Source organism: Venturia canescens, chromosome 3, assembly GCF_019457755.1.
Source record: "Venturia canescens isolate UGA chromosome 3, ASM1945775v1, whole genome shotgun sequence".
In the NCBI taxonomy this organism is placed as follows: Eukaryota; Metazoa; Arthropoda; class Insecta; order Hymenoptera; family Ichneumonidae; genus Venturia; species Venturia canescens.
This window is the reverse complement of record NC_057423.1, coordinates 16,096-33,837: the sequence shown is the minus strand read 5'-3', so window position 1 is coordinate 33,837 and position 17,742 is coordinate 16,096. Positions and strand designations below refer to the sequence as shown.

The following is a 17,742-nucleotide window of genomic DNA, read 5'->3' as shown; positions in this document are numbered from 1 at the left end:
GAAACGAGGTAATAAATAGTATCGATAAGGGAACCTTCTACTCTCGATATCTTGGGTGCAGAAATATTCATTGCAAGTTTTTAAATACATAAAGGTCGGCAAGAAAACCATTGAAATCTGACAATCGTGAAAATTCATTTTGATTTAACGTTTTACGTTATGCGAAAAATATAAAATACCGATGAAAAGAAAATATGACGCTGGGTCCTTTAATTCCATCTATATTGAACAAAAATTTTCAATAATACAAAAATGTAAATCTACGTCATCAGCTTGAATTATATATTATTGTATTTCTCTGTATGTACAATTTATAGAAGAGCCAATTGACTCTCTACATTGAAAATTTTTTAAAAATACCGATTTTCTTTGTTATGAAAACTGAAAGATTTCAGATGACAATGATCATTTTTGTGCCTCTATATAGCTAAACAACACAATTGAAACTATTGTTTGTGACAAAAAATAATCAACTTGTTGGCAACAATAAATACTTGTATAACGAACATTTTTCTTATTACAAAAACCAGGTACCATGATTGCGACAAATATTACTCGAGTTTAAAATTTTTAGCATCGATTTACGCACTATCATCGCACGTTCGGAGACGAAAATAATGTTTGAGAATCCATTTGAAAGGTCGGCAAACAGAGCAGTAAATGTTTTCACTCCCGGAATACGGATTCATTTTCTCGCACTTATAGCAGCAACAGTTCACCCGTTACAACTATCCGCTGCGATATAAATTTTTTTGTACAGTTGATAAATTCCTATTGAAGCTGACAGTGTTCCGAGCAATCCTCCTTGCCATGATTTCAAGGGGACTCGCCAGGGTGGACCCGAGGGAAGGCTATTCATTGCATAAACTAAATCCAGTCCCAAGCGCAGACAAGTCAAGAATTGATTATTCCATCCTTTGGAATCTGCCTCTACTGGGTTTGTACCAGTTCCGGGTAAATTTTGTGGATTCACGAATGATTCATGGCGCGTCTCGGGTTTCATTTCCATCAATTTTACCATTGATCTAAAAAATTCATAACTTCGATGATAATCATTTCTTTTCAAATGTTTTACACACTTTCGCAAATAAATGTTTTCATTGAGCAGAACTCCAAAAGTTTTTCAAGAAATCAAGAAAAATGGATATTCAATATTTAGGAATTTTCATTATCAATGACCAATGATCCATCGATCGAGCAAGAATCAGATTGCTGCCAAAATGAACTGTTCTGAAAATGCAGATTTTAAATCCAGTTATGCCGTACTTGAAAAATTTACATGTTTCTACATTATAATTTTAATCGCACAGATTTATTTTCTATCTCTCATGCAATTTTTTAATTTTACGATTCTTGCGAATCAAAAATTTAATTTCCACTTGGGAATCGATGATATAAATACTTCTTAAAAATTCAATAATTCTGTTGTAATATATATTTCTATTGAAAATGTATACGACCCATCACTGATTTAATAAAAACAATTATGTAACAAGCACAACGAGACTGAAAAATTGCAACAAGTTTCATACCTACATTAATAGTGCAAGAGCAAGGTTCGTATTCCATAACCAAGTGCTCAAATGATCCCAAAATCTTTCATCAGCAAGGATAAATTTTTGTTCTCCCATCCAACAAATATGTTCAACAGGTGAGGCAATGAGATCAATAATATTCTCTAGTACTTTCATTAGCCGCACGAATCCTTTAGTTTCCTATTTTTAATACAAAAACAAAAATTACACATGGATAGATAAAAAAATTGTTTCACGTTTTTTAATTGTTCGCTTTCTCTACTGTGCAATACAAATTCATTTTTTCTGAAAGTATATATAGAAATTTAATATCATACCTGTCTACCCCATCCATAGGCTATTGTACCTTGCAATATAGGAACATCGCTCATAAGTCTCAAAATAACTCGGCATTCGCTCATTTTACTTCCAAATTGAGAGAATTTTTCACTTGTTTTCGGCGATTTAGTAAATAGAGTAGCAAGCTTAGCAGAGTAAGTAAACAATTTCAACAACTTGTCTCGTCCATCGTAACTTTCTAAAATCTCCGAAATCACCTCGATTTTCCTTATTTTAATAACCATTTTGATAATTTCTTGTTTCTGTTAATTGTTATGTTTATTTTTCACATATTGTGTCTCGCAGAGTTTATAAACGTTTGAAAATAAAACAATATTTGAGACCTTTTCCCGCATATAGTCGTTATATGCACTCGCGCGCGAGAGACTAAGGAAGAATAAGGAAGAATAAACACTTTTACGAAATAAATACTTATGGTTTCGTCATATATAATTTAAATAGTTTTTTTAAATTCAGAGATAAAAAATCAAATCACACTTGTCGCAGCTGTACACATCTATTTTGTACATGTATATTTATATACGCACATATGTATTGATATATATTATACATTCTCTCGTGTTATCGCCTGCGTAGAGCACACGCTCACCGAAGAGCAATATAATATTATATGCATGCAAATTTTACCCTCACCACCGCGAATCGATTTATTCAGAGATAATATAAAAAAATAAAAATAAAATAAAATCCGGCGTCGACGATGTCGGCGAGCGAGCTCTCGGGCCAGGTCAGTAGGAGCAGATGACAGGGCTGTCAATGTACTGTCCCGAGACCCGAGACCACCCCGAGACTCCGAGACTCTCGGACTCTACCGAGTCTCTCTTTTCTTTCTACCGTTTGGTGGTGGGGCCTCAGTACCGTGTGGAGGCGATCCCACCTGGCCTCTGGGTTCCGGTTCCCGTATCGGCCAATGGGTGAACGGGTGAACTCTACCGAGTGTCTCTTGATAAAATATAAATGCGCGCGCGGCAAAAGCAGCAGCCCCCCCGCAGAAAGAGGAATTAGAAGAAATCTGCAGCGTTGGTTGAGCATATATAAGAGGACAATACGCTGCCTTCCGAAGTTGACCGCTGCAGAAAAATATAGCGCTATATAATTTTTGGGCTACAGATGGTTGCGCTTGAGTGTACGAATAGCGAACTAAGGGTGGCTCGTGAGAAAAGTGCACGCGCGATCTCGTGTGTGTCCGTTCTCTCTCATTCTTCGATAAAACTTGGATAAAACGTATCGCTTGATGGTGTAGTTTAGATTGTATGCATATATATATGTGTGTGTGCGTGTGTAAAATATAATATAATATATGTATACACATATATGAAACAGTCGATGTCAAACATGCGGCGAAGAATAACGCGCCCCGATTCTGTCAACGAAAAGAAGCAGCAGCGGCGTGTCAACGTGATTGTTCATCAGTGAAGTCGAAGTGGTTAAAAAACGCGAGTGCCGATGAGCGCGTATTTATGGCGGCGCGGGTGCTTTTGCTCGGCATCTTGTTTACGGAAGTGCTCGAGCCCGTTTGCACCGCAGGTGCGTTACGTTTTTCCGTCTTGTTTTACTCATTCACTCTTCCAAATCTATTGATGCGTCTCCGAATCCTTACTCGCGTTTTCCGTTGTTATCATTCGGAATGCTTTTCACACGTGCCACTATTTTTTTCGTCTTTCCATGATGTTTTATCGATCGGAAACACCGGTATTGAACATTTTTCGTCGTGGTCAAACGTTATTCGCAGGTTATATGTATATAGCTGTATTCATATATATACATACATATATATTTATATATATAGGTTTTTTGCGTCATGAACACACGGCACCCCGACACGATCGATCGCGAAATATTGCCACGAGAATATGTCACTATCGCGTAACAATGAGTCCAACGTTTTTCCGAACAATAACCCTTCCCCTTCCCCCTGCCTTCGGAATTCCATTGCTCGATTAACTATATTACATTCTTCAACTTATATTATTTCATACCTCTTAGTTTTTTAATCTTACATTCGAATACGGCATTCCCATTTTCTTTTCGATGAAAAAATTTGCCCAAGTCGTGTGTTTACCGATGATTAAAGCACATGGCAAAGTGACGAGGCATCTGCACGAGCTTTATTTTCAAAAGACCGCAAATCTGTGCTAAGGTTCCTTTTTTTATTGCATATATTTTTTTTTAACAAGTAGATCGTTTTTTTTCCTTGTTTATGATTTTTGCACAAGCATGCGTTTGCATGTGATTTTGAAAAATGTCATGGACAGTTTGAATCAATTAATTTCTCTTTTGAATCGTGTAAACAATATTTGCGGGTTTTATATCGAAATTTGATTCGTAAAATATCTGCAGAGTTGAATTTTTTACAGTATCGTTTACAAAATTTTTTTTTCATTTGCAGGGCACATTACAATAGCTAGACAGAGATGCTGTTTCAGCTAAAAACATATTCTATTGATCTTCAAGTTCATTTGAGTCTTTTGAATTTTACAAATAATTTTTGTTGATTACTGGTCTCATTTTTATTTTGAAATAACTATTCTTATGAATCAAACTTTAATAAATATAAATTGGCTAATGTCCAGAGATTTTAGGATTTGGGCTTAAGGATTAGTTACCGATAATCATCGTTTCAACTATGCAATTTTCATGGAGTACATCTTTCTACCCATTCTACCAGCACAATAATCAAGTTTCTCGTTATAAAGAAAAACCTTTTGTGTTAGCATTCGGGAGCCCTGTATATCGCATATGAGATTCGGTTATCCAAAAATATGTTTGAGTTGTCAATGCTGACTCTTACCCCAGCAATCCCAATATTGGATCTTTTTTACCTACATACCTACATAGGACTTTTTAATTTTTGCCAAAAATAATTATAGAATTTTCATGCATTAGCGGCGGAATGTGAGACTCAATCCTATGACCTATCATTGGAATGCATAGATGATGCTGGAGATGCTATTGGGAGTTTTTATCTACGATAAATTCTCTATCAATATGATGAAGCGATTTTTGCAAAAATTTGATTTGTGCACAAAATTAATGGGTGCTAGCATGCACAAATAATGCTTCGATTTGTTTTCATGTATACTACCGGAATTTTACAATATTTTTATGAATAATCATTAGGTGTTAGAGGTTCGAGCGGAGTTTACAGCAGTAAAAATGGTTCAAAAATTGAAGGCTCCGATCTTGGTCTGACAAAATATTCCGACTTTAGTTTGGGCATTGAACCTGGAGGGACGGTTGTATTGGGGAAGCGAGGAGTCACTCTTAGTTGTCAATCGTCTGGAAATGATCAGGATATATCTTGGTTACACAATGGTGTACCTGCACCTCCTTGTGGAATTGCACGCTGCGGTTTATTATACAATGGCTCACTCCACATTTACAAAGTAAGCGGATATACAAACATTAATATTGATAATAATCATTAATATTATTAATAAACATTGATAATTAATATATAGCTAATATAGCTTCGCGGAATACAACAATCGATAATTATTTTTTTAATCGATTACTCGATCCCCTTTGTCAAAATAATGGAACAATGATTTATTTTGTATCTTATCACATTTATGGTGAAAAATATAAATTCCTATCGCATATATGTTCTAATTCATTAAACAATTGAACACAGAAACAAAATTCGCAGTTGTCACAAAAATCAAAGGGACGCGAAAGTTTTTCATCGGTGTCTGGAAAAGGTTCGAAAAAACATGAATATAGATGCGTAGCACGAGTGAGTTCCGGAGGATACCTGCGATCAGCACCGACCATCGTTCAAGTGGCTGGTGAGTTCGGTGTCACCTGCAAATTGCGCAGTTCAAACGATAGCTATATTGAGAACATGTATTCGCTTATGGAAATACCAAAAAGGATGGATTTCAACTATTTTTCAACATTGAAAAAGTGTTGACCCATACGGAAGGAGCTTCGTATGTGTGTGTTTTAAAATTTGAAATATCTATCGTTGTCAATAGAATTTGAAAATTCCACGAAAAACGAGTTGAGCCATGGTGCTGGGCTCTTTCGCTCTACAATAATTTTTTGAGAACAGTAATTTGCTGCAATTCTGATTCTGTCTGAATGTTATGAATAATAATGAAAAAAAAAAACAATAAGTTCCCTTCTCCCGAAGTTGGCGGGAAAGAATGATCTTAGCAAATGGGAGAAGTTTCAGTTGTAATGTCAGGACTTTGCTTGTGACTTTATTCTTCTACAGTTATAAAAAAAATTATTGAAAACATGAAATACTAGGTAGGCGTATAAAGATTCTTTGTACCAATGTTCACAGAAATCGTTCGATTATTTTATAAAATATAATGATTATTGTTTTGACGAACACGATTTCACGTGGTTGATCGTCAAAGTTTCAAATATTAAATGAGAATATTTTTTTCGAACTATTTGGTGTACAATTGGGGTTCGATGGGGTATGTTAATAATGATAATAATGCTATTAATGATGATGATAAAAATAAGAATTCAAAAATTGTTTCTCGATCAACAACATGTATGACTATTTTCAGAGTTGTCGCATAATTTTAAGGAGTCGCCCGAAGATATGACAGTGGGAGAGGGAGAAATTGCTAGGTTTTCGTGTCTCATTGACAGCATACCATTTCCAGCGAATATAACGTGGCAGCATAACGGCGAGACTTTAAATATTGATCGTAATAGCACCAAGTGAGCATTTTAATACTTTGAGATAGACGAGAATTAAAGAAAAATTCAAGGAAGATAGAGAAAACAGAAGGGGGAAATTTGAAACATTCCAATGATGGTTTTATTTTGCAGATATTATTTTGTACGGCCAGGTGTTCTTTACATAAGCTCAACGAAACTCTCCGATGCCGGTTCATATAGGTAGTACAACATTTTTTATACTCACGTTATTTTGATTATGATAATAGAATTATCATTTTATATTAATGATTAAACACACTGTTCGTTTATTATGGCAGGTGTACTGCGGCAAATGATCATATAAAGAAAACCAAAAAGAGCAAAGAAGCAAAACTCACGGTAAACGTTGCAAGCCGAACAAATGAGCCGGCAATACCGATCTCACTGTTTCCCCAAATATCCTACACCCATCGACTGATGAATGGTTCGAATATTAGTCTAGCATGCGCAGCATCCGGGTACCCATCAACCACTGTCACGTGGACATTTTTTCCACGATATTCAGGCAAGTTGGAAGATTTTTGAATCCGGGATTGAACTGTCTGATGAGATAGAAATAGAATAATTTTTCCTCATTATATATTTCAAGGCGTTGATTCATATCATATGTCACTCTTAACTTTGACGGGTTAACTAATGGATAGCAATAAATTTTCATAATAGACGGTCCCGCTGTACCGCGAATTCTATTGAATTCTACGAAGGGTATTGCCATTCTTGCATTAGAAAATGTGAGTCTTTCGAATGCGGGTATTTACTCGTGTTCGACGAAAAATTCTGATATACAAAATATTACCATTGACATTATGGTACCACCGAGTTTTTTGAAAAAACCGACGAGCCAGAGCTTTCCTAATGGACGAACAGTGAGATTCAAATGTCAGGCGCAGGGAACTCCAACGCCAAAGATTTATTGGCTAAAGGATTCGGCAAATATTACGACGAATGGTGCGTTATACGAATTCCTGAGCTCAGGGCTCTACTCTCTCTCTCTCTCTCTCTCTCTCTCTCTCTCTCTCTCTCTCTCTCTCTCTCTCTCTCTCTCTCTCTCTCTCTCTCTCATTTGCCGGGTTTTTCTAATTGAATGAAATTTCAGGTCGACGAACGACATATGAGAAAGAACAAAATAAAATGGATTTAGCAATATCGGCGACGGTTCCGTCAGATTCGGGTATTTATCAGTGCGTGGCGGTGAACGCAGCCGGTGAAATTTGGGCGGCTGGTCATTTACAAGTAAACACATCAAGACACAGCCCAGCAGCGCCGACTTCTCTCAAATGTCACGCTCCGTCACCTTCTAAAATATTCATTTCCTGGGAACCACCAAAGTCTTTGGAGTCTACTCGTATTACAGCGTATACCGTCCATTACAGGCCCGAAGGTATTTCTTTTTTCAATGTGTACACATAAGACGTATATTACGACGTGTATAAAAGAATAAAAAAATAATAGCGAGTTGCAGGCTAATTGTAACCTTTCGTTTTTTTTTTTATATTAAAAGATGGTGGTCAGGAAGAAATTTCTCCACCGGAACCGGGCAATTCCACATCGGTAGAAGTCACGAAACTTCTCGAACCGTTTACTAATTATTCTTTCTACGTCAGAGTGTGGAATAATCACGGAGCAAGCGATCAGTCTGCCACAATCGTTTGTTCGACAGCGGCGAGTGGTAAATATACATAAATAACATTAAATTTTTCATTTTCGCGAAGGGAACTATCAAAAAAAAGAACCAATATTAACATTTTGGAAGCGTATGCATTCAGAAACTCGGCACAAAACTTTTCATGCATTACCAAAAAATACGTTTCTTAACAATTTTCGATAAATCGAACATTAATTTTGATGTTATTTCTATTTGTTTTTTTTTTTTTTTTTTTTCTCTTAGGATTCGTGGTCATTATTATTCAACGATCATTTAAATAAAAACGAAAAAACTTTTACAAAGAAAAATAATAATTTTCAAATTCACCGCGATGCGAAGCTTTGGAGAAAATGTCATAAAATAGGAGATAGGAGAATTATAATCCCAGAAATATGTCTAAAAATTATTTCCCCCGTTGTATTTTCACAGTTCCCAAAGCTGTACCGAAAATACGGGTCGAGCCGCTCGACAGTACAAAAATCAATGCCAGTTGGGAACCTTTGTCAAGCAAAGAGGCTAGAGGAGTCATTGAAGAATACAAATTACAATGGAGACTTGACGATCAACAAGCCTGGCGAGTACACTTTTTGCCCGCAACCGTACGACACTACGTAATAACTGATTTGTTGCCCGGAGCTCGGTATCACTTTCGCGTGTTGGCTAGAACGAGCCAAGGATGGCCGAATATGAGTGAGACTCAGCTTGGCTGGACGAGCGTCGTTTTACCGCCTTTGGAAACCGACAAACCCAAGTTGAGAAATTTCGTATACGTTCAAATAACTCGCTTCAACGCTTCGACCATCAAAATGTCTTGGAATTGGAAAGAAAAGTGGCAAAATCACTTGCCAACTTTGAATCATGGAGACTCATGGAGAATCCATAGTGACTATAATAATGGTGATAAACTTACCGTTACACTGCCGATAAATACTACAGAATATCTATTCACGAGTCTAGGTAAGTCGAGCCCCATTGTGCAGGGAATAATTGTCCATAAAAACTCATACCCAAATTTTTATGTGCGCATAAATCATGGAAATTACGCGCTGCTTGTTTGTAGGCATGTCCTTTTTTCAATATTAAAAAAATTATGGAACGACAAAACTGCCAAAGTTTGGACAAGCTAATATACTATAAAATAAATCAGAATCATGGGAATTATAAAATTAAAGATAAAATTCACAATGGATAATATTTTGTAATAAGAAACTTGAATTGTTCCCTCTTAATAAAATACCGCGATTATATTTTTGAATCTCGAAATTTTCGTAGAAACTAATGTTTCGTACACAATGGATCTGTGTATGATCGATTCTGGTGTTGAGATAGATTGCCTGACTGAAACTATTGAATCGACTCAAGCCATTTCTGGTAAGACTGGATATAATATTTCTGTTGCTAGAATAAAGATATATATATATATATATATATATTGTTCTATTAAGGAGAGAGCAGGGAGTAGTTCATTGAAAATAAATTTATTCGTTATCAGATAATGTTCCAAGTGCCCTGCAAGCCTCGCAAATTTCATCGACAAAGATTCTTCTTACGTGGGAAATTTCTAATATCAACGAGGGACAAACTTATGAAATTTGTTATCAACCAGTGTACGAACCAGATCCTGAAAGAACTCAATGTATCTTTGTGTAAGTTTCGATGCATAGAAATAGATTATTAAATTTAATCGATAAACGATGTTTTATCATTTTTTTGATGGAATTTCAGACACGATAGTAAATTAGTAATAATCGATCAACTCAAGCCATTTACAATGTATCAATTCAAAATGCGAAGCGTGGGAAATGGTACAATCCAGATGGAAGAATTTAGCGATAGTATAGAGTGTTATACGAGCGAAGATGTTCCTGGAAAGCCCGAGGACGTACAATGGTTCATCGGCAATGGTACAAACGCAAAAATTGCCTGGAAACAACCGACCGAAACGAACGGCGTGATTCAAAATTATTTTGTTTCGTACACGAGTGATCTGACGGAATCGACGTTAACATGGGGCAACGTCACGGTACCGGGCAATAAAACTTCGGTTACTTTGTCAGATCTGCTCACTGGTAAACGTTACGACGTTATGGTTCAAGCCGCAACCAAAGCTGGATACGGACGACCCTCGGATCCGATATTCATTATTACAGGTGGAAACAGCAGTCCCTCGAAAGGTCCAACCAAAACGGACGAACAAAAACCACCCCAGAAAACCAAACCTGATCAGAGTCTCGGTGAGTTTTTCTTTTTTTTTTTTTTTTTCTTAATCCCGTATTGCTCTTCAAAAAATCTGGTCGTACTTCACTTGTTTCCTCTTATTGTTGTTAGGCTCAAAAATTGAAAATTGCCATAAAGAATCTTGAGATATGATTTTTTTTCCCGTTTCTAGGAATAATAATAGGTGTGAGCATTAGCATCTGTTGCATAACGGTATGTTTGTGCAGTATGTATTGTCGAAAGAAATGCGAAAATTCTCGTTCCTTAAGAGAAAGCTCACAATCGCAAAAGAGTCGAGCATTGATGAGAAGGAGCAATGGTTGTTGCGTCGAAAGGTCAGCGACTCCTGTTATTCAACAGATGACTCCTCAAATAGTTCGCAACGAAATTGAATTGGCTGAGCTTTGTGCTTCTTCTCCTACCTCAACTAATCCACAGTGCGACACTAAGGTAAAATCGTCGATAGAAACTGTTTGCAAATTATTGCTAAAATTTTCGACTGTGAAATTCATAACTCACCTATTATTATTTTTATTTTTTTTTATGTATACTAATGAAAATAATTCATCGACCGCGAGAACATTGAAAAATTTCCCCCATCGTTTCAGGGCGGACACCCAAATGGCGTTCTCGAGAATTGCGTGAAAGAACCTCTTCTGACGCCCTGGAACTCTTCTCACGACGAATCGAAGGATCTACGAATCACGGAGAATCCACAGGTATCATCCTCAATCATATCCATCATCTATGTAAATCCTTTTTTTGTCTTCACAAGATTGTGGGATAATAGTAATTTATCGGGACAAAAATGATGCGTGAAATAAGTTACAATACACGAATATTAACTATTGTTTTTATCAACGGAATGAATAAGAACAATATGAGTTTTCAATCGCTTAGCACACGCTCGACTCGAACTTTTCCGACTCTCTCAACTGACTGACCGTTTATTATGTATTTATATCGTTCTCTTTTTTTCTTCGCATTGCTATTGCCGGAAAACATCCTCTTCAAGATTAATGCGTAGGAAAATTTTTTTACTCGTTCTAAATGTTTTTCAACGAGCAACGTACTTGGTTTTAAAATGTTTAATGCAAATGTTCTAATAGTTTAACTGAATCATTTCTACGTCACAATTACCGTATTAATCCCCGATCTCTACAATCTGGATTTTCTAACTGCAACCAAATAGTAGAAAGCAACTTCAATTTTATTTTCTGCATAAAGTGTTTCTCATATTTTTTGAATAATAGGGTTGAATTATCGTATGTCGTGAGATTTCAATAGTGAAGAAAATAAGTTGTTTTTTTGACTCGAGGGTACAGACCATTCGTGTCATCGTCGTACGGGTGGAGATTTTATGACACCGCAAAGAACCATAATTCTTGATCCTTGCGAAAGAGTGTAAAAAAATAATTGATTTTGTTGTTACTAGTGTAAACAGAGTGGTGGTAGTCCGGTTTCAAACAGACAAGAGCCCGATTCAGTTTTGAATATAACTGAGCTGACGATGATGGACTGTACGTTGGCAGGGAGTGACAACAGTTTGAACAACAATCTCGGTTGTCGGAATGCTTCGCCTCGTAAAACTGTACCGATAGCGATGCCTGTGCTTGAGCCCAACGGTTGAGAGAGGTAACAAAAGTCGATCTGCCGTTTGAAACAAAGCGAGCAGATAGAGAGAGAGAGAGAGAGAAGGGGAGGGAGAGGGTTGCGAGAATGGCAAGGAGCTGAGCGCGGCGAAGAAGTGCACAAAACAAAAAGAAAAAAGCGGTAAGGGTAAAACAAGCACAATGAGTACTCCCAAAACGGTCTTTCGAGAGCCTGTAAATAATTGAAAGATCAACTTAGCGCAGCTTGTCGTCGACCCTCAGGAAGCATTTTCCTTTATGTAAATGCTTAGCAGCCGCAAACCCTCAAAAAAAAAAAAAAAATGTCAAAGAGAACGAAACATTAAAAGCGCGATAACCGCCGAGATTAATCGTCGTCGCACTATTACACCGTTACGACACAAGAAGGTATCGTTTCGTTGAAATTCGCGTCATTTATTACGAGTATATAATTTTTTCTTTACCCTAGTTACTCGTAAATCTAGACTACTTGCTCACGTTCGGAATCTCGGTCGTTCTTGCCTCAGAATTAAATTAAAAAACAATTTATATTATCAACAGAGAATAGCGAAAAGGGAAGTAACAAAAATGAGGATTGAGACTCTCAAGCAGGATCACAAGAAATTTATAATAATATTGTATATAATTTTTATAGCCGTTAATTGTGAATATGTCTATAAAACGTTTCCCCGATACGGAATTTAAATCAACAACAGACATTTTGACCGCGAAATGAAATATACACCAGAGTTATACCACGTCGGATATAAATACTCTTAACCGAATTCCATTCTCTTCTTATTACTTCGATGCACTGATCGAAAACGAGTACATTCCATATTATTATTTTCATTATCTTTTTTTCTTCAATCATCAATTAATTTGGAAGTAACAAGATAGCAATAGACTCATGGTTTGCAGTGCCGAATTTTCAAGAACACTAAATGCGGTAGCTTCTTCTGCGAGGGAACAAGTTCAGATTTGAATCGAACGCGTTATACATTTATCGGAGTGTCAAATAGCTTTACGTTGCCGCTTGCAATCATTTTAAATTCCATTTTTTATTTATCTCTGAAATCGTCTTATCATGTTGAACAATGAAACAATAATCTTTGGAACAATACTCGGTACAATAGATGTGCTTAGGGTTCCTAGATGTTGTAATTGAAAAAACGCAGTTCTGCACGATCTTAAAAATGAGGATTCGAAGCATCGCAAAATATTGAATCTACGAAGTTCGTCAGAATCAAAAGAGTCTATGGAACTTTTCAATTTCAAGCTTGTTTTTTCTTTCGAGACATTCACGATCGTACTGATTTTTAGCCAATAGAATTTTTGTTATTGTTAATCTTTATCGATTTACCTGCGTCGATTTCCTTCACTTTCAATGAATATTCGTAGTATTTTATATTTGCATTTGTTGTTTGTAGCTGCAATTAAATATTAATTTCATTGGGTATGATTTTGTAAACGAGAGAGCAATATGGGATTGACTCATAGAAATACTCTTTACGCTTATTCTTAAGGGGAGGCTAAAAACTCTTGAACAAACGCGATGGAATCCGATTTCTTTTACTTCCGAAAGGGAAAAAAAAAACTTTAAGGAACATAAAGTAGGAAGGTCCCCTTGAGCCTTTTCGTTTACACGAAGCCAGGATATTTATATTTATATAACTATTTGTGTATATAATCCAGGACCAATTAGTTTTCAATCTTATTTGGCGTTTCTATTCAGGGCGAACACAACGCAGAGGATACTAACACACTAACAAACAAGCAAGCGCAGATACACATATGCCGAACAGGTGCATGTTACCATGACAGACATGACAGAATGAAAGATAAAAAACATAGGCAAACGAAAGAGAAGAGACCGAATAGAAAGAGAATAATAATAATGAAAAGAAAAACCCAACTCAGTACCTGATAGACTAAGTTATATCGTTTAGAGCGAGATGTAGAAATGTCAATGTTATTACCGTACCTTCATTCATTGTTATTCAATACTTCGTAACATTCATGATTCACGATTATTCAACTATTAAGCAACAATTTTCATTGGAGCACACGCGATTTAATCAGATTATTTCTTTCCGGACACAGAAACGAGTGAACAAAAAAACCCGTTCAATAATACTTTACATGAGAAAAATTTGAAACCAACGATTTAGGTGGATCTGCAGAATTTGGAATCTACGCAGCTGAACTGAAACTAAAAAAGTATGTCGATTTCTTTCTTTGAAACTTCACTTACATGCATTATTGACGATGGTAACTTTCAAAAGTCTCTCACATTGCATCATATATGCGTGTAAAGATAAATCGATTCATGGCAAATCGACAAATACATTCTCTGTACGATGCAACGAAGCAGCGACTGATAGTATCACAGAATTTTTTGGATTCTCGACAAATTGCTGAGTACCGAATTTCCCTGTGGACCAAAATTATTGGCACGACATTTGTAATGCAAAAGAAACTTGCAAAAAAAAAAAAACCCTTTTTTGTATGATATCATACACATAACAGAGAAAGGCTCGTCGTTTTATCATTGAATTCTATATAATATTTTCCATATCCCTAATCGTAAGGCTACAGATTTTTCTCAACGATACACTGTCGTTACAATTTTTATCAGGTACCATTAATTTAAATCTGTTATCAAACACTTGAGAAAGAAAGTTTTCCTTTCCAATGGTAATTTACGCGATAGAAGAAAGAACTCCGACTGATTCGAAATACACCAGAGGCTCGCAAATCATTGTTACAGATATTTAACTTTCCATAACGCTTGAGTTTCGTTGATCTCTCGAGATCGATGATCACCTCCTATGACGGAATTGGGCATTTCACATGAATTTGAAAAAATGATTTTTTTTTCCAAACTTTTTCAAACGAAATGTATTGTGAGAAGAAAAAACTCATTTCTAATTTAATATTCCGAAGCTTCATTACTCCACTGTATAATGATTAAATCCATTTATCAAATAATCGTTGTTTGTCACGGAAGTCATTTGACATTTTCATTTTCAAATATGCCCAATCCTGTTGTAACAGCGTATGCAATAGTTGCCACTTTTTCTTCGCTTGAAACGGGCGGGCGTGTTTGTCCCAACAGTGTACGTTCGTGATTTAAGCATTTTGTTTCGTTATGAAGATGACACATGCATATAGTAATATAATATCTTGAACGTTCATTGCAATAGAATAATCCGACGCCAAAACCCCTGTCGTTGCGGGCGTAAAGTAATTATAAAAGAACAAAAAATCAACAAATGCATCTTACAGTAATGTACAGTTTGTGAGCACCGAGCAAAAAAGGTGATTTATACATTCTTATCCAATATAATCGAATCATCTGACAGTTTTTTTTAACACTCCACATTTCTGTCACTATGTCTACCTTGTTGATCGTTACTTTTAATTTTTTTCTCGAGTCTGTATTCAAGTGCGAGGGAGGTAAATACGGGAGATAAAGAAAACATAGTTACTACCATTCCTTTGTAATATAGAGTTTTTATGAAAATCGACGAAAATAATCCCAGTGTATTGCAAGAGCTCATTACGAAATTCCTAGAGTTAGAACTTTGGTTCCTCAACAGTGGCATCTAGCTTTGTACAATGTTTTATTTTTTATTTTCATCGTTTTTAAACATAACACACACAAACACACACACACACACACACACACGCGCGCGCGCGCGCGCGCGGGGATTATGTACCCACAGGCATTTTTTATTTTGGGTGACAAGGGCAGCACACGTTTAAGTCTCGCGTATTAAATATTAGAAGTGGGAGGTGGGGTCATCGTACTGTAATTAACGTTAACAAACATGCAAACAAAAAGGGGAAAAAACAATATCAGCGTCATTCGCGCGTACACCGGTAAACATCGTACGGGAAATCCGGCCTCCACCGATGGTGGACAAATTCTTTGAGTTTATTATAACTTAAGCAATGAATTTATTAATCGCGTTATTTAGTAAATTGCGCATCAATTGTAATAACACAATTTATTAGCGTGACGTTTTATTTCTTGCTCCTTGTATTATTTAGATTTATTTCCATACGTTTGGTAAATTTGTCCGTTGCTATGGAAATGAAAAACAAAAAATTAATCCTATACACGTAAGAACTAGGCATTTATGAGCACACGTATTTCGTATGCGTTTTTTCTTTTTTTTTTTTTAAATTTACGATTTCCGTTTCCGTTAAAATAAGGCAGTTTTCGGTCATTATTACACTCGTAGCTGCATTTTCCATTCTCAATATCAATGAAAAATCGTCATTCGAAACGTAAATTCACAACATTTGCGATCACATTCGATCGCGTTTTCTATTCCGAGTAGTTCGAGGATTTTCTTTTCTTTTTTTTTTTTTTTCCCCCAGCTCAACAGAGAAGCGAGGAAATGCCGGTGGCAAATGAATCATTTTATACGTTTGGCTGATCGATTGATTAAAAGTACAAAAACCATAAAATATTAAACTCGTGGTTGATCGGAATAAAAGCAAATGAATAGTTGCTTAAATTAGATATCGTGTATAAAAGAAATTTGTACCAATGATGAATTCTCGGTTTTTCATTAGCAATAAAGTTTGCAAAGCGGTCACCGATCGTTTACAACACGATCATCTTTGTTCGTAATATTAAAAAAAGCATTAAAAGTCGTTGATTCATAAAGCATCAATCTTCTCAGTACTTCTCAATATCGTTTCCCGTTTTATTTGTAATAAGAACTATAGAAAGGAGAAACAATGAATACTACAAGAGCAAGAATACGAGGAATCTGCGTATCTTCTTTCGGTTCCTTCTTCCGGCAAACAATGTTGTACAGTAAAAAATGAAGGGAAAAAAACCATATTTCGTTTTGCGTTGGTTCATACACTGACCAAGTATTAACTAGATCGTACAGCGATTCTAGTCGAACGAATATACCTCTAACAGCGCGATTGCCCTTTTTCATTATTTTTTATTCATATGAGACGAAGGGTGATCACGATCCGATTACTTAACGATAACTTAACCCGCAGTACCTACTAGATTTCTATTATTTAATTTTTATACCATTTACCTCACAGGATACATAAAATTCGACTGATACTCGAACGTAAACGCGTAAATAGCGTTTTATAATTTACACAGAGACAGCGTGAAAGAAGGAGATAAAACAAAAAATAAAGGCGAGACGGTGGGACATGAAGTCGAAAAAAAAAAAAAAATTGTATTACTACAGTTAATTGTGAATGATGGAATGAGGGGAGGGGGGGGGGGGGGGGGGGGGAAACAAACTGAACAACCATTACCGAACCAGCTGACCGTTTTTAATTTATATATTATATATACATATATTTTTTTTATCCATTATTATTTTATACCGAAACAAGAAAAAGACGAAGACAAAGATGAAGATGAGAAAGATGAAACGAGAGAAACCTATAGTTTGAGGATCACCGACCGTTCATTAGGGTGCAGTTACTTTGTAAATATCTTTTACCCACACGATTGTACATACATTATATTATCTGCGGAAGCGTAAAATGATAAAAACAGAAAAAACAAAAACAAGAAAAAAGAATATTGAAAGTATATATTTTAATATATTACATGTAATTAATTACATAAAATTATAATCTTATTGTTTAAAAAGTATTAAAAAATTGGAAAACAGAAGAAAAAGAAAATGAATTAAAACGGTACACGAAAATGTTTAAT

General features: G+C 35.9%; 2 protein-coding genes across 3 annotated transcripts; one reads left to right on the top strand and one right to left on the bottom strand.

Annotated features, from left to right (window-relative positions):
• Positions 1–182: 182 nt before the first annotated feature.
• On the bottom strand, positions 183–3,013 carry Pex11c (Peroxin 11c). Its single transcript, XM_043414147.1, has 3 exons — positions 1,853–3,013; positions 1,537–1,715; positions 183–1,025 (listed from the first exon to the last, which is right to left on the bottom strand). Exons 1-3 carry the CDS (start codon positions 2,096–2,098, stop codon positions 716–718), a joined length of 735 nt encoding a protein of 244 aa, XP_043270082.1. The 5' UTR covers positions 2,099–3,013; the 3' UTR covers positions 183–715.
• A 103-nt stretch (positions 3,014–3,116) lies between these two features.
• Positions 3,117–17,282, top strand: LOC122407726 (protogenin B-like). Of its 2 annotated transcripts, none has more exons than XM_043414122.1 (16): positions 3,117–3,401; positions 4,995–5,260; positions 5,524–5,662; positions 6,401–6,557; positions 6,669–6,737; positions 6,836–7,062; positions 7,221–7,505; positions 7,654–7,938; positions 8,059–8,226; positions 8,632–9,159; positions 9,475–9,573; positions 9,695–9,848; positions 9,928–10,436; positions 10,592–10,869; positions 11,028–11,138; positions 11,855–17,282. In XM_043414122.1, the coding sequence occupies exons 1-16, from the start codon at positions 3,335–3,337 to the stop codon at positions 12,047–12,049; spliced, it is 3,537 nt and encodes a 1,178-aa protein (XP_043270057.1). In that variant the 5' UTR covers positions 3,117–3,334; the 3' UTR covers positions 12,050–17,282. The 2 variants fall into 2 exon arrangements, with proteins under 2 accessions (XP_043270057.1, XP_043270056.1); XM_043414121.1 differs by having other exon boundaries at positions 3,118–3,401; positions 5,509–5,662.
• Positions 17,283–17,742: the final 460 nt, after the last annotated feature.

Coding starts and splice junctions, on each gene's coding strand:
- Pex11c (XM_043414147.1), bottom strand. CDS start 2,098: ATGGTTATTAAAATAAGGAAAATCGAGGTGATTTCGGAGATTTTAGAA. Junction 1,716..1,852: donor CCTATGGATGGGGTAGACAG/GTATGATATTAA, acceptor TATTAAAAATAG/GAAACTAAAGGATTCGTGCG. Junction 1,026..1,536: donor CTTGCTCTTGCACTATTAAT/GTAGGTATGAAA, acceptor TGAATTTTTTAG/ATCAATGGTAAAATTGATGG.
- LOC122407726 (XM_043414121.1), top strand. CDS start 3,335: ATGGCGGCGCGGGTGCTTTTGCTCGGCATCTTGTTTACGGAAGTGCTC. Junction 6,558..6,668: donor ATTGATCGTAATAGCACCAA/GTGAGCATTTTA, acceptor TTTATTTTGCAG/ATATTATTTTGTACGGCCAG. Junction 11,139..11,854: donor GAATCACGGAGAATCCACAG/GTATCATCCTCA, acceptor TGTTGTTACTAG/TGTAAACAGAGTGGTGGTAG.